Source organism: Pelophylax lessonae, assembly GCF_965119305.1.
Source record: "Pelophylax lessonae genome assembly, chromosome: 2".
NCBI lineage: Eukaryota > Metazoa > Chordata > Amphibia > Anura > Ranidae > Pelophylax > Pelophylax lessonae.
This window is the reverse complement of record NC_138769.1, coordinates 643,708,911-643,726,074: the sequence shown is the minus strand read 5'-3', so window position 1 is coordinate 643,726,074 and position 17,164 is coordinate 643,708,911. Positions and strand designations below refer to the sequence as shown.

General features: G+C 42.9%; 1 protein-coding gene across 5 annotated transcripts in view; it reads right to left on the bottom strand.

Annotated features, from left to right (window-relative positions):
* The window catches only part of NBEA (neurobeachin), a 1,052,497-nt gene that overhangs the window by 359,650 nt on the left and 675,683 nt on the right, over nt 1–17,164 (bottom strand). For all 5 annotated transcript variants that reach the window (XM_082246613.1, XM_082246612.1, XM_082246614.1 and 2 more), the window contains one exon: nt 2,404–2,570. In XM_082246613.1, coding sequence (XP_082102739.1) covers nt 2,404–2,570 — 167 coding nt within the window. The remainder of the gene's footprint in view (nt 1–2,403; nt 2,571–17,164) is intronic.

The window sequence follows — 17,164 nt, the reverse complement described above, 5'->3', positions numbered from 1 at the left end:
GACCATTAGGATCTGATTCCATTGAATGAAGTTGGAATGCTAGTGAGTCACAAAAAGCAATCGTGACCACTTTGCGTTTAGTGTCTGCATAAGCAAAAAAAAAGTGAGGAAATTTAGGATGTCGACATTTGGGTGCTTTGGAGGTAGAAAAATGCATCTCTTGTATGCATAAAATGTCGCACTTGGAAAAAATTGCTTCTGAATGTTTAAAGGGACTATTAAGCCCCTTGGTGTTCAGAGATAATATTTTAATAGACACATGTTAAATGCTGGAAAATGCTCGAGTATGTAGAATGCATCCATAGCAGCAAAAGAGGTCATCCTGATTTGAGAAAACCAGGAGCATCCATGTAGGGTGATATTGAACAATACAACTGTCAATAACAGAATATATGCAATATGTTTACCAGCACATTTTAGGAGAGGAGAGAGGGAGAAGTAGAGGTAAAAAAGAAGGAGGAAGGAGGTAAGTAGTAGGGTCAAAGTGTGCATGACACAAATTATTACTGAAAGGAGAACATTTAACATCGAAGATTACATTCATACAGAACATCTAGGCCAAGCACAGGAGAATATATTGATAAAGGCCATTACAGGCTAGAACATCATGATGACATGAAACACCTTAGGTATTATTAACAATGTTACAGGAATAAAACATGCGAGAAGGAGCAGAGCGGTTAGTAGAGAGGTTTCCAGGAGAGGGGGAAAGACCCCAGTTGTGGAGTGGTTTAAACCCTTGTATATAGTAGTAGATTTGCCTTGGTAGGTGGCAAATAGCTTAAATGGGAAGCCCCATGTATATGGGATGTTGTGCTCCCGAAGGGTGGAGGTTAGGGGTGCAAATTCTCTTTGCCTCTGGGTGCTTGCTGCAGAGATATTAGAATATAGTGATAAGGCTGTTTAAGGTTAAGGTAGTGGCAAGATTTTTTGTTGCTATAAGATGACCCTTGGATTGGAAGAAATGGAGACGTGCAAGGATGTCTCTCGCAGTTTCTCAGCTGGGATATGAGCAGGCTTGTGAATTCTGTGAGCTTAATCTATAGTGAGTTCTAGAGGAGAGAGAATTGGAACTAGGATTTTGAATAGGTGTTGTAGGTATGAAAGCAACTTCGAAGAGGAGGTGGACTCAGGGATGCCTCTAATTTTAAGGTTGTTCCTGCAGGAACGGTCCTTTAGATCGGCAAGTTTGGTGTTAATGCGATTGAATTCCTCAGTTTGGGATTGGGGAGCATTCACTAGCTCATTGTAAGCAGTGACAAAGTCAGCTGCCTCTCTACATTGCCAGTGTGGTCACCTAGGTCATCTATTTGGTGCTGCATACGAGACATAGATTTGTTAAGATCTTTTTTCAGATCTCTCTGAAGAGAGAGGAGCATTTGTTTTAGAGTGTTTTCTGATACAGGGTTATCAGTGGTGGAAAGATCAGCTAGGGAGGTGGTCTGTCCATCTCCAGAATCAGGATCATCATCATCATCATCAGTGTGGTGGAAAGCTAGATGTTTTTTGCTTACCGGTGCTGCATTAGAGGGAGAAGCAAAGGGAGAGGAGACTGCTTGCTCTCTTAGAGCTGTCTCTGTTGTGTTCTCCACGAGGGGCTGTGCAGTCCATAGGATCCAGTGCTGGAGGAGTGGAGACGCGCTGTGAGGCTCGTGGTGCTGCAGCTTTTTTGGAGCCGGCCCCATCTTAGAAAGTCCAGAGGCCTGGAGCCCCTGAAGAACTCTGTCTGCTTTCTCTGGCCTGGCAGGTGATTTTTCTTGCGGGACATGACACTCCAAGGTTCGGGAGGACATAGGGATGTTCTGCAGTGAGGTATGCTGGCCTGTAACTATTCTTCGGCTAAGTTATCCTCTATGCGGCAGAGAGAAGTAGTCAGGCATCCATCTCAGAGCGCGGCCATGCTCCGCCCCTATTTTATGTGAGCTCCTTTCACATATGGGCTCAGTGTTGAATTCCAAAAAGGAGCTTGTGCATGGAAGAAACTTGTATACTACAGATGGAAATGCTGCGATTCTCAACGTCCTGAAGGGACATAATTACATGTTATTACTGATTTCACTCCTTTCTTTCCATCTACTTCCATCTACTCCCTTGTTCAGATGCTTTTTACTCGCCCCACTTCTTAGAAGCAGCGTGGAGGGCATTTAGGAAGCTTTGAAGAAATGTGGTGATACACAATGTGCACTTGCTCTGCTTTCATTTTTACACTAAGCCTCCACAAACAGGCAGCTGTCAGAATAAAATTGTATAAAGCAGGTACATAAAATATATTTTGAAAATATACCCCCCCCTCCCCTACTATGAGCAGATGTTTACATTTCAGTTGTTCTTTAAATATATTAGTATATTTATATCCTGATGGTAATGGCAGAAAATTTATAGTAGGTTATTGTGCTTACTTACCTCTGAGATATGGCTCCCCATGCTCCATGCTTATTAGTCAGGATGTTGAGGATTTTTTGTTTTAGTTGATTAGCTGTCACATGATCCCTATGTTTGGCTGCGCTGATAAGATGATCACACATCTTTTCTTCCTCTCTTCTGTCTGCAGCATACTGAGCACACTGTGACTAAAGAAATAAAATACAATTTATTACATGAACCTTATTTTTGTTGAAGATTACTACAAAATTAAGCACTGTATACAATTATGTAAAATGTTGCAGAAGACACAGCAGCACCCATGTAAAACTTATAATGAATGACCTAACTTTTAAAATATATAATATACTTTAATATATAAAAATACTTTAAAAAATAACTTTTATTCTCAGTTGACAGTTCCTAATTTTTTTTTTTAAATGATAAAACAAGCAAATTCATTCTTCAAATGTATCTTTATTGGAAAGCAAATAAGCAATTAGCACAATAGCATGGCCCTGTAATGAGGCTAATATTTCATTCTTTAATTGGAGAGCAAGATTAAATTATCATGCTTCACTGTGAATGATGGTTTCATGAATATTAACACTACACAAGAGTGGATGCAATGATTTAGAGAAATTTAGAGAAATACTCAAGATTAAAAAAAAAAAAAAAAATCTACATACAAGGGCAGCACTGTACTGCCAGAACTAAAGTAGGGTAGTTCACATCAGAAGTATGTACACAGTATCGCACAAAAGTGAGTACACCCCTCACATTTTTGTAAATATTTTCATATATCTTTTCATGTGACAACACTGAAGAAATGACACTTTGCTACAATGTAAAGTAGTGAGTATACAGCTTGTATAACAGTGTAAATTTGCTGAGAAAAAGAGATTGGATGACTGACAAGGGTGCACCTATTGCCAACCAATACCACCACATCCCCAAAATATTGATTTTGGTGCTTAAATTAATAATCTTGGTAATTCTCACTTTTTTGATGTGAAACTGTTTACTGTATTTTGGCTGTAGCGTGCTTATATGGATTACTGTGTGCCCCTTGGCCTTTGGCCGATGCTCGGGCGCCAAGCCGGGGGTGGGGGGTGGATTAGCGGGGTTTCCCGCTCCTCCCCCTAAGGCTCCCGCGTCCGCCCTCCTGAGGGGCGGATGTTTGGACCGGACGGAGCGTTTCTCACGCTTTGCGTGACTCGTCCTTGTTCGGTCACTAGATGGCGCCCGCGCCGGAAGCGACTTACAGAGGCCGGTCATGGCCGCGTCACTTCCGGCGGGACCGGACAATTTAAGGATTGACGGCGGCGCAGCATAACCAGGTCACGACTACCTGACGCTGCAGCGCGGGGGACGCATGTGAAACTTTTCTTGCTTTTGGTAAGTAGCTCCGTTTAGCGGGACTATTTCTTGCCTATCACTTTGGCGGTATGTGCCTCATCATTCATTTCTCTCTATGGGCTTCCTCTTTATCTCAAGTTTGATGTCTAGCTCACCCCCGGTTTCTTGCTCTGCTTGGTCCAGTCTACACTGGCCACTTTATCAATGTTTGGGACCTCTGTTTCCACTCCCACTAGTGTTACCTGTATTTGACACAACCCCATATCTGCCTGGTTCTATTTTCTCGCACCCCTGGTTCTTACGCTCTTTCCTCACACTCCATGGCCTCTTCCTTTATCAACATCGTTAGTACCATTCACATTTTTCCTCTTCAGCCAAATCACTGTTTCCCCGTCACCCCAACACGCACTTTATTTCTTATGAGGTCCCCCTTTTGACCGACTTTGATCGGTCGCTTCGCTTTATTCTCCTCTTTGGGCACACACACGGCTATTTAGTAGCTCTGCATAATTACTGTTATCCCTAGCCAAGTGTAATTCTAATTTGGTTGCGATCTGTCCTCCTCCTTTTTCAGAGGCTGGGACTCTCCATCTACCACTGCTGTACCTGACACAATAGCCGGCCGTTCTGTCCTGGCCCGGTCCAGTACTGGCCTGGCCCGTGTGGGCACTCATTACCCTGCGTCCGTCTAGGACCCAGGGAGGGTCCAGTACCGCCTTGCACGCATGACCAATAATGCAGTTCACAGTTGTATCGTTTCTGATAATTATGTGTTGGATAAGTTTTGAATGACATTATTTGTACATGTCTTAATAATAAAAAAAATGTATTGATCTGTGATATGTGCGTTTATATACGCAAAATGAATGTTTTTAACACTCTGTTTGTTAATGCCTAGAACTATTGTGAGAGGTCACAAGCCATTTGGTCCCTGACGAAGCCATGGAAATGGCGAAACATGTAGGACCTCGGTGACCCCATACACCTCCTTGGTTCGCAACATTACAGTGTCTGTATTAATTGTATCTACCTCTCTATGGATCAATTCTTGTTGACCATTTATTGGATACGTCTTTTGTACCTTTTTAATGTACTACAAAATTAAAATGTATTTTTAAACCTAATCTCTTGTTTGTCTGTCTGTGCCATAACCATCCACCTTTAAAGTCCCACCACCCTGGTGGTTCTCTGGCTGCCCAGTCAGTCCATTGAACACCCTTTTCTGTTTTATCAGTGTAAATTTGGTGTCCCCTCAAAATAACTCACCACGCAGCCATTATTGTCTAAACCACTGGCAGCAAAAGTGAGTACACCCCTAAATGAAAATGTCCAAATTGGGCCCAATTAGCCATTTTTCCTCCCGGGTGTCATGTGGCTCGTTAGTGTTACAAGGTCTCAGATGTGAATGTGGAGCAGGTGTGTTAAATTTGGTGTCATCACCCTCACTCAAGTTGAGTGTACGTGCTCAGGGTCATATTCAGAGGCTGACTTTGGGAAATAGACAAATGAGTGATGCCAGCATTGCTGCAGAGGTTGAAGGGGTGGGGGTCAGCCTGTCAGTGTGTAGACCATACGCCGCACACTGCATCACATTTTTCTGCATGGCTGTCATCCCAGAAGGAAGCCTCTTCTAAAGATAATGCACAAGCAAGCCCGCAAAGAGTTTGCTTAAGACAATCAGACTAAGGCAATGGATTACTGGAACCATGTCCTGTGGTCTGATGAGACCAAGATAAACTTATTTGGTTCAGATGGTGTCAAGCGTGTTTGGGGGCAACCAGGTGGGGAGTACAAAGACAAGTGTGTTTTGCCTACAGTCAAGCATGGTGGTGGGAGTGTGATGGTCTGGGGCTACATGAGTGCTGCCGACACTGGGGAGCTGCAGTTCATTGACTGTGCAAACACTGTGGATCCCAAATCTTGTGAGAAGATGCTGCTGCACTATGCTGGAGCATTTTCTCGGAAGATCTGGAATACCCATTAAGGTCACACATTCCTTAGTGGAAGCCAGGTGTCAGGTAAATTTTTAAGTTGTCTCCACAGATGCTTTTTTCTCTATAGGTAGACTGCAAGGATTTTACAGAGAAGGTGTGCAACTATTGAATAGGCTTTTAAACGTTTACCTGGAGTTTTGCTCTAAGTGATTTTTTTTTTACATCAGTAGCAATTTGTCTGATTTTTAATTCATGAAAAATTAGTTTGAATTATTCATGTTTAACCACTTACCGACCACCCCGCGCAGATTTACTGCGGCAGGGTGGCTCGGTTGCACATAATCACGTAGACCTATGTGATTATGCGCATGTGGTCTCGGCGGCGCACGCGTGCCGCACTCCCGCTGTGATTAGATACAGCTGGAGCTAGACCACGGGAGGAGTGGGCATGGTCGCCGCTGGCCTCCCGCGATCTTCAGGGGGAAACTGACAGAAGAGCCGCCTGCCTATGTAAACAAAGTAGGCAGCTCTTCTGTTAGGCACACAGAGATCATGTGTTTCAGCTGAAACACCAATCTCTCTGTGTCTTTCACAGAGCCCCCCCCCCCCAACAGTTAGCAAGCACTTTAGGCATACATTTAACCCCTTGATCACCCCCGGTAATTAACACCTTCCCTGCCAGTGTTACTGTTTATACACAAAAATGTTTGAACACTGCTTGAAAACTTTCACTCAATATGTGTGACTGCATTAAAGTTCACAAATTACAAATACATCAAAAATGTATTAAAAAAATGTTACCAACTAAAAAAGATTATGAATTATGGACATTGAAGGAGCATGTTGTATGTTTGATATGATTTTTGCACATATGAAATCGTTATTATTGTATATATCGCTGGAAAAAAAAAATATTTTATTATGTTTGCACTTTAAACATTGTTCATGTATTTGTCATTTTTAGCACACTCACACATATCGAGTGGTAGTTTTCAAACAATTTTAGTGACTGCAGTTGCATTTTATGAAGAGTGGTGGTTTTCAAAATATTTAATTTTTTTCACTTGGCGCAAACTTTACTTTGCATAACATTCTTGAAAACTTTACTGAGGTTTTAACCTACTTTACTGAGGTTTTAACCTGTCACAAGCACAATATAGATGGTCACAAGCAGTGCATGGTGGAATTTTAGATAGTCGCACCTAGTGTATTTGTTGTTATTATTGTACAGGATTTTTAGAGCGCCAACAATTTAGGTAGTGCTTTTAAAAAAAGTCACTATGAATCTGAGAAACTGTCCGAACTTTACATCCAATTAATAAAATATTCCGCAATAGGTACTTAGAAAAGATCTGAACCAATCCATATTTCAGTTAATGTTTACAAATTCAATAAATAGGTTCTAAAAATTGCACAGGATAGTGATTTTTTTCCCCTCAAAAAGGTGAACTACAGCTGATCAAAACAGTAGGTGCAAAAACATAAATATAAACAAAAATCCCAATATAAGCTCTTTAATGAAAAAAATTCACAATCTAATGTCTCTCGATCTGATCTTTTCCATTAAGTCAACAAGCACAAGGACTAGTGCATCAAACTGCAGGCTTAAGAGAACTGTCTGGAAGAGATAAGAAGCTCATCAAGTCTCAGGATGGCTTGTGCTCTGCAGCTGGAGGGCACCTTTATAGAACTCTGACACAGTTCTATATTTAATTTTGTCTATTCAATCCAATCTACTTCATGTCAACCTCACAATGAAGCTACACATAAAGGGACACACACAGTCCACAGTTATTAAAGGTACACTCCAGTGAAAACTGAAAATGAATCCTCTAAATGCAAATACAGAACATAGCTGACCTGTTCAAGGATTTGCTTTTCCTTTGAGGAATGACTATAGATCACCAGTTCTTTCCAATGTCTAATACTGTAGTTAATCTAGTGATATAGGGACCCTCTGATTTACCTTTTGTATAGAGGAATATATATTATGTGTTTTCTTTCTTCTCTTGTTCCATAAAAAGGCAAACAGAGAAAACCCTCAGATAAACAGGCCAAGAAGGAACAGTAGACTAATGGCAGTATTAAAGTGGTTGTAAAGCCTTAAGGTTTTTGACCTTATTGAGTTCTATGCATTAAGGTGAAAAACCACCTGTGCTGCAGAGAGTGGTGGGTGCTGTGTCCGTCGATGAACTCTTAAGTACAAAAATCCCATTTTCGTTCGTCAATGGACACAACGCTCCATAAATCATAACTACTGGGACGTCCAAAAGCAGTGTCAGGAAAACGAGGGTGGGGAAAATAACCCAAGGCTAAACATAAGTGCCCTTAACAAGGACACAGGAGCCTTAACCGGGTCACAGGAGCCCCGAAAAAAAAAAGAAATTCAAGTTTAAAGAAAAAAGCACCCCTCAAGAGGGAACAGCCCCTTTTAAACAGCAGCCTTCAAAACTTTGCGGCCAAAAGAAGCATCCGCAAATGCCAACTTTTCTAAATTATATAATTTTGTGAAGGTATGCACCGATGACCAAGCGGCTGCCTTGCAAACCTGTGATAATGATGCCTGATGACGGAAGGCCCAAGAAGCACTCAGCACCCGAGTAGAATGTGCCATGACAGGGAAAGGTGGAACCTGACCTTTAATGGAATAGGCCTGAGCCACCGTCTGACTGATCCATCTTGAGATGGTAGCCGAAGAAGACAACCCTTTCCTTGGTCCGTCCGTAACCACAAAACGTGAGTCTTACCTCCGAAAGGACTTGGACACATCCAAGGTATGCAAAGCAAATTCCCTGGGAAGAGCCATCTTGGGACACAAGGAAGGCAACACAATGTCCTAATTCAAATGGAAGTCAGAGACAATTTTGGACAGGAATGATGAATAGGAATGAAGAACCACTTTATCCCTATGGACCTCTAAATAGGGACTGCGACAGTATAATGGCGCCAATTCCGATACCCTGCAGGCCAAGGTAATAGCCACCAAGAATGTCCCGAATATTCTCTAATGGAGGTTTTTGGAGAACCGAAAGTATTGAATTTAAATCCCATAGCGGCAAAAAGGGATTTACAGGTGGAGCCACATGTCGAAACCCCTGAATGAAGGTACGAACTAAAGAGTGCGTTGCAAGGGGGGTGGCTGAAAGAGGATTGACAGGGCAAACTCCTGACCCTTGATGGTACTCAAGGCCAACTTCTGATCAATGCCATGTTGAAGAAAGGTTAAGATCCGAGCCACAGAAAAGAATCGAGGATGAGCGCCAATCGACTCACACCACGAAATGTACGCTTACCACGTACGATGGTATATTTTGCTGTAAGACAACTTCCTCGCCATAGTAGGGATCACTGATCCAGACAGACCTCTATGCCTCAGTACCTGGCTTTCAATAGCTAGGCCATTAAAACCAGCGACTGTAAAGCAGGATGGTAGATCAGCCCTTGGGACAATTGGTCTTCTCTGAGAGGAAGCCCCTTAGGGAAGTTTATGGCCACCAGACTGATTGGAAGATCCTCACCCTTGATTCCTAGCAGGAACTGCGTAAGAAGCCTGAGCCGAGGATGATACTGACCTAACCCTGGCCCCACGATGCCTGCGGCGTCAGTCAGAACAACTGTGATCTCGCCACGAACCTCTGTATCCTCCTGTGGAGCCGAATCTGCTAAAGGAGCTGCATGTAGGACTGTGCAAACAGAACTGTCTTGAAGGTGGTTACTACCAGAATGAGAACCTGTATGCAAATTGGGAGAGAGAACTATCTGTGTGACAGCAGTCAGTGAATCACAACCTGTGGTTGTGACATTTATCTAGGTAAATCAATTTCCTTGTAAACAAGCAGCTTGGATTAATCCATGCTGACACCAGCGCTTGCTATAGTAGTAAAAATAGTGTTAATAGTATGTGCAATAACAATATGCAATCTTATTTGTATACAGTAGAACATAAAATATAGTGCAAATTTAAGTAGTATGGGCGACCTCAGTTGAAAAGTGACAATTGCCAAATAAAACTAAAATAAAAATTCATAGTGCAATGTGCATAAGTGTCCAATAGCAAAAAAATCCCAATAGATAAGTGTCACCATATAATCTGTGAGTTCCAAAGGATGAAGAGGGTCCATGTTGATTTCTTCCCAATCAATAGTACTCACACCAAGACGGAATGACACCCAAAGGGAACAGGATAATGCAAGGTGGCCACTCACCAGATGTTGTTGATCCTCCTGGTAGGTCCTTTGACCCAAGATGTGTACTTCAAATACTCCACCTGAGATGGTATATGCAGAAGAAAGGAACAGAGAGCAGACTCCACATAGCGTAAATGCATGGTCTTTAATAAAAGCCCATTAACAAGGGCTATATTTAGGGCAAACAATTAAAATAAAAAAATATAGCGGTGGGCAAGAAGAGCTCCCGTGTGGCTTACCGAACTAGTGTAGGGAGCCGTGCAAGGTACAACATGCTGGATTCCTGGATTGCGTTCCACTTGCAGCGTGTTACCTCACCGCGTGCGTTCCAACTTGACGTATTTTGTCATAGATTTGACGTCTTCAGAAGCTTGCATATTGTTATTGCACATACTATTATCACTATTTTCACTACTATAGCAAGCGCTGGTGTCAACATGGATTAATCCACCCAAGCTGCTTGTTTACACCGTTTTACGCCTTTTCGGGCTTATCCCAGCAGCCGCTTCTTATTGTTTTGTTTTTATTTATTCACTTTCCTTTGTAGTGATCTTTATTTGGCGAGAGTAAAATCTCACTATTCTATAAATCCTTTCCCTTGACAGGGATAGGGGGGACCTTAGGTAGTTCAGACATCACCTGAACCTTTGCAAGAATTGAATCTGCACTCTCAGGAGACTCTCGGGACCTAAAAAAACCTGAAAAGGACAAGCTTTGTCCCCCTTTCTGGGTACCACCAAAATAATTTTGTGGATCCCATTGACGCTCATGAAGGAGGTCCACGAGGCCAGAAACCAGCAAAGATGTCCCCCCCACCCCAATAATGGGTGAGGGCAGACCTGCATGCTGAAGGCCTTCATGGGTCTGCAGGTCCAGAGAAGCTAGCTCTAGGCTTACCAGACCAAGGATGCTTGCAACCTCCCGGGGAAGATTTGAAAGATCTATTTCCCTTATTGTCCGTCCCAGAAGCATGAAAGAATTTTCTATGTGCTGAGAAGGAGGGCCCCCGTCTGCGACAAGGCTCATTCCTTTTCCTAGACTATGGCAAGAAGGTACTCTTCCCCTCGATAATACCCTTAATGATGTCATCCAAGGTAACCCCAAACAGGCGATCGCCCTGCTTGGTCTGCGGACCAATTATTAAGCCACAGCACGCGCCTAATCACCACCGCTGAAACAGAGTTTGGACAGCACAGGAGCTGTATCCAAAGCTGCATCACACTTAAACTACAGCCCATGGACCAACTGGTCCACTAAATCAACATGAACAGCGGAGACCTGCTCACCCCCCAGGCCCTGGCGCAAAAGCTTGGCCCATTCAGTTAGGGTCTTGAACACCAGGGCTCAGGCAAAGACTGGCAGAAATATCGAACCAGCCAAAGTAAATATGCTGCGTGCCACAGCCTCCACTTTCCTGTCAGCCGGGTCCTAAAGGATGGGGATTCCTCTACTGGGATCATGGTAGCTTTGTTCAACCTGGAAAAAGGAGTATCCACCGCTGGCAGACTAGTCCATTTTTTTTTTTAAAGTGACGCCTCAAAAGGGTAACGTACAGCAAAACGTTTAGGGACCACAAAGGGTAGTTTTGGTTGTCCCCATTTCTTACAGGAAAACCTGTCAAAATAAGGCACATAAGGAAACACCTTTAGAGTGCGAGGTGACTTATGCGTACCAAACGACACAGCCATGTCTGTGGCTACATTAGCTGTGTGCTCCATTTTTAAAGTCTCACGCACTGCAGTGATAAGTGCATCTACCAGCACTTTTTAACTGGCTGCTGCGTCCATGGAGTAATCATCCTCACTATTAGATGGATCTGGGGGTGTGATATAAAGCTCCCCTGGACGGGGCATATCCACGGCGGCATCAGGCTCAGAATCAGATTAGACAGACTGAGCAGGGAATGGCGGGGGGGTGTTTCCTCCTGGGCCTTTGCCCACATGCCACTTCCTACTGGGACACTAAGGACTGCAGAATCACCATCAGTGCAATCATGGGAAGCTGGGGTTCCGAGGGACCTGTCACCTTCATGAGGGGGTAAGTGAGGGAGATGTGACTCTGAGGCTCCATTAGGAAAGGAAGACCTTGCAGTACAAAAACAATCATTTGGCAACACTAAAGGACCCCCCCAAGATTCAGGGTACCTATCATCAGAGAGAGAGAGATAACAGGGACCCCCAAGGACTCACCCTACCGATCGGAGGAGCATCGAGAATTTGGACCCAGCATCACCATGGACACCATCCCTGTTCATATGTCCGGAGCACAGGAAGAGGAAACTGAGGAGGAGATTCAGCATCCCCGCGAGGCTTCGTTCGTCTCCAGCGTCTCCCAGACTAAGGGAAAATGGCCTTGTGACATCAGCAGGCTATACAAACATGGACGCCAGCTGGAGATTAGCCAGACTAAGGAAAAATGGCTGCCATCAGCTACAGATGCTGAAGCATGCTGCCAGGATCTTTCCTGCGCCCCCTGCAACGCTTCTCCCTCTGCAAGGGGACCCCTTCTGAAGGTAGGACACACGTTAAGGGAGACTCCGCTGCGCACTCTGCACCGGTCTCTGCACTGGGACCCCCCTGCACTATACCCACACTGCAAACAGTGGAGCATGCACCTAGGGGTCTCCTACACTGGGACCCCTCCAGACTACCAGGGCAGGAGGTACACTATCCCAGGACCCATATAGAATGGGGATAGTGGGGGGAGACCCCAGGGGTCTCTGCTGCATCCTCTGCCTTGGGGCCCCCACCAGACTTCAGGTCCAGGCAGGGGGAAAGCCCAGCTCACTGAGGGATTTAAGGATGGGAGGAGGGAACCTGCAGGCAGGTCCAACTGTCCCTGGAGGTTACACCCCAAAAAAATGCCAAAAGGGGAGAGGGGGGACTGTACTTACCCTTCCATGGTGCGGGTAACACTTCAGAAAGAATCCTCGCCACCGAAGTAGGGGAGCTATCAGCCAAGGGACTGCTGCGACTCAGACCCACGCTCAGTCGTATACGACCCTGCGTTTAATTCGTGGGCCCGCCTCTGTCCATGAGGCTATGTCGCGGCTGACATAGCGCATAGCTGCAGTCTTGCATGCGCTCACTGGCTGGGCGGACCACAGGATGTAGATTATCCAACCTGTCCCCCAGCTCGGCAGTAGATTGTAAATCTCCCGAGAGAAAAAAAAACAAAAAAAGATGTAAAACCAGAGATTCCAGCTGGGAGCCTAGGTCCTTACTCCTGACTAGACAGATTAAAACTGATTACCTAGAGCAGAGAGGGGGGTTATATACCAGCTGAGGGTGGCCGATGAGCATTGCCAGGTGTTTTTTGTTCTGCCTAGTCCTACTCCTGGAGGAGGCAATATAACCCAGTAGTTATGATTTATGGAGTGCTGTGTCCGTCGATGAACGAAAGAGAAAAAACAGTTTGTTGTACCTCCATCTAAAGTGAGTTTGGCTTCAAATTAGTAGTGCATCTAAATCTGCTAATACATTTAACACTACCCTCCTCCCCAAATTTACAATGCGGTTGTCTGCTGTGCCTACCCTGCTGTGTAACTTCCTTCAGAGTTGTGTCTCACTAATACCGGAGGTGTGTTACTGGCCAGGTCGCCAGGTGAAAACAGAGGGGGAAAAGCCTCAGAAAAAAATGAATGCATTCACCAAATCTAATAATTGGTAAACTGCAAAATAATTTTTTTTTCATTTTGGGTTTAATACCACTTGAAGGTCTCGCTTTGTGAAAGCATAGTTACTGGGTGGCCTAGATATATAAGTGAATGTCCTTAACACAATCATGTAATTGACACAGCTAACCTGAAAATCTGTACAGTTGAGGCCTGTGCTTTTCAAATTCAGTAAACAGAACCTGGTATTATATCATGGTCCTTTACATGGGATTGAGGAGGCATAGTACGATTTCATAGATTCCAACTAGTGGAAACCTTTCTTTGTTAGGTCTAATAAAAAGAGAATGCAAGCATAAGAAGGAAATAATGTAAATACTGTCTTGTGGCTGAAATAGCTTTAAGGGACTTTGATATTGCCAATGAGAACAGAAGAGGCCATAACTGTTTTTTAAAAGGTGCATGTTCCAGAAACCAACATCTACAGTATATGCTTTTTTTTTTCCACTACCGAGTCACTGACCAAGAATGGTATACAGTCAGTGATGTAAGATGCCCAGACAATCATATTAGTAGGTATGTGAGCTGCTAAATGTTTAAACAAGTATAAAGAGAACAGTCCTAGAATTTGTACCTTTTAAAACAATTCTTTCAAATTTCAATATTCACAACTTGCTTCTGCAGGGTGTGCACCTAATAGTAACTTTCTCCTGTAGTTTAGAAAGGAATAACAAACTCAAACAGTACTGTATCTTAATCCTAGATCTAAAACACTCTGCAGAAAGCCAAAACTGACCCAAAAAGAAAAATCTTGGAGTTTGTCCCTTCGGAAATATTCATTTTGAAAGTTTGGATCAGATGTCGAAGATTGTGGACAAACTATATGAAAATCGAACGGTCGTTTCACGTATGGAATTCTTCTGATTTTCTGAAGAAAACCACAGATCCCAACCATGAGAAAGATTCCTGCAGAGTAATGTATTCCAAGTCTTGAGAGTGAGACGTTGACTAATTTGCCCTTTTTCCCATTACAGAAAAAAAAAAAATGTCTGAGAGGCCCTTGCCTATCAGCTTAAACCTCTAGATTCACCTTCCACTGAGAAGATGATATTTTAACTTGTCATGATTCATTGTACACAGACCAGATGGTTTACCAGCACTTATGAACTGCTGGTTGCCAATATAAAAATGCTGCTTTCAAAAAAGCTGCTACCCTCACCACAATCTTTGAGGACGAGAAAGAGTGAGGTAAGGTAAAACAGGTATGCTGCAAGCTAAAGATGCCAGGTACTCCCCAGAACTCAAAAAGCAATGCAAAGCAATGTCTAGCAATTTACAAAGACAATAGTGTTTAATTAGTAGCCATGAGAATGGATCTTCCCTATAAACACATTTTTCAAAAATACACTATTTAAAATATTAAAGGAACACTTTTTATTCAGAGTATACCATCAAGTCAATTAAACTCCTGGGATATTGATCGGGTCAGTTAAGTAGCAGAGGGGGTTGTTATTCAGTTTGGTGTTAATGAAATTAACAGTTGCACTAGATGGGCAACAATGAGACAACCTCCAAAACAGGAATGCTTTTACAAGTGGAGGCCACAGACATTTTTTTTCTCTACTCATTTTTTCTGACTGTTTTTCACTAGTTTTGCATTTGGCTAGGGTCAGTGTCACTGCTGGCAGCATAAGGTCATACCTGGACCCTATAGAGGTTGCACAGGCAGTCCAACTCCTCCAGGATGGCACATCAATGTGTGCCATTGCCAGAAGATTTGCTGCGTCTCCCAGCACAGTCTCAAGAGAATTGAGGAGATTCCAGGAGACAAGCAGTTACTCTAGGAGAGATGGACAGGGCCAGAGAAGGTTCTTAATCCATCAGTAGAACTGGTTTATAAGAAAGTTCAAAAGCAGCGCTTGATAGGAAGACATTTCCCCCACCTTCAGTGCATATAATAGCACACACCACCGCAATGTGATCTCCCAATCTCCTTACCAAAAGGAAGATAATAAGAGGCATATAGCATGTGTAGGCAGGGGATCTTCCAAATAACAAATCAGTCCCAAATGCAGCATTAAACGATCATCAGGGATGATGTACTTCAAACTTCTCCTCCAGCTCACAACTCAGATATAAAACGAGAAGAACAAAGGCGATCTCATGGTGCAATATATTCCATCAACATCCAAGATCTATTGCAAACATACTTACAAGAAGCAGATAAATTACAAGCAGTAAAAACGATTCAAAGGTCCCGGGTCATTCAGCATGTGTGTGTCAGCATGCCCACTGACGCGTTTCGGCCAATCAGCCATCATCTGAGGTGTGGCTACGAGACACAGACATGCCTAACATATACTGAATGATCGTAATGTCACTTCCAGCAAGAAGGGCGTTACCTCGGCACAAAACAAACACAGCCCCCCTCTGCGTTCCAACTGCCGGACGTAGCAAAAACAGGGCTATGTTTAATCAACAGCTCCTCCCTCACAATGAAATGACAGGAAGAAAGCATATATAAAGGGCTAGTAATCCATCTCAAGGAATACTCTGCATAGCCCCACAAAACAACAATTAAAACACTTGTATACAAATATAATCAATTAAAAGACATTTTAAAAGACATTACACCACACAAACATGCGATTGTAAACTAAATATAGTTAATAATGATAAAATAATACACTGTCCTCTATATCACTGCTTTCATATAGAAAATATGATCATTATTAAACCATACTAGCGTATATACAAATATAAAAAATAAAAATAAAAAAAGAGAAAAAAATGAATAAATTAAATGAAAGTCCCTAAGAAAATGGTGTGTGGGGGGGGGGGGGGGCGGGAACTACCACCACTCTAAACAGTACTTAACCACCCCCAAGAAGAGAGAGGGACCTTAACAAGGATGGATCTAACTATTGTTAATGACACAAGTAACATCCCAATCTATCTTAAGACCGTGAGGTGTATAACACTGTAAATCATATATATTATATATCATCATGTATATAACATTATGTTAGAAGAGAGGGGTCGCGACTGAAGACTCATTGGATATATGATTTATAATGTAATACGCCTCACAATCTCAACATAGATTGGGATATTAATTGCTTCATTAACAATAGTTAGATTCATCCTTGTTAAGGTCCCTCTTCTTGGGGGTGGTTTAGTACTGTTTAGAGGGGTGGTAGTTCTCCCCCCCCCCCCTTTTCTTAGGGACTTTCAATTAATTTCTCTCTCTTTTTTATTTTTTTTATATTTGCATATACGCTAGTATGGTTTAATAATGATTGTATTGTCTTTATGTAAGCAGTGATTTCCTAAAGCGGCCACTAGATGACAGTATATTCATTTTATCATTATTAACTATGTTTAGTTTACAATCGCATGTTTGTATGATGCAATGTATTTTAAAATGCCTTTTAATTGATTATATTTGTATATAAGTGTTTTAATTGTTGTTTTGTGGGGCTATGCAGAGTATTCCTTGAGATGGATTACTAGCCCTTTATATATGCTTTCTTCCTGTCATTTCATTGTGAGGGAGGAGCTGTTGATTAAACATAGCCCTGTTTCTGCTACGTCCGGCAGTTGGAACGCAGAGGGGGGCTGTGTTTGTTGTTGCCGAGGTAGCGCCCTTCCTGCCAGAAGTGACGTTACGATCATTCAGTATATGTTAGGCATGTCTGGGTTTCGTAGAC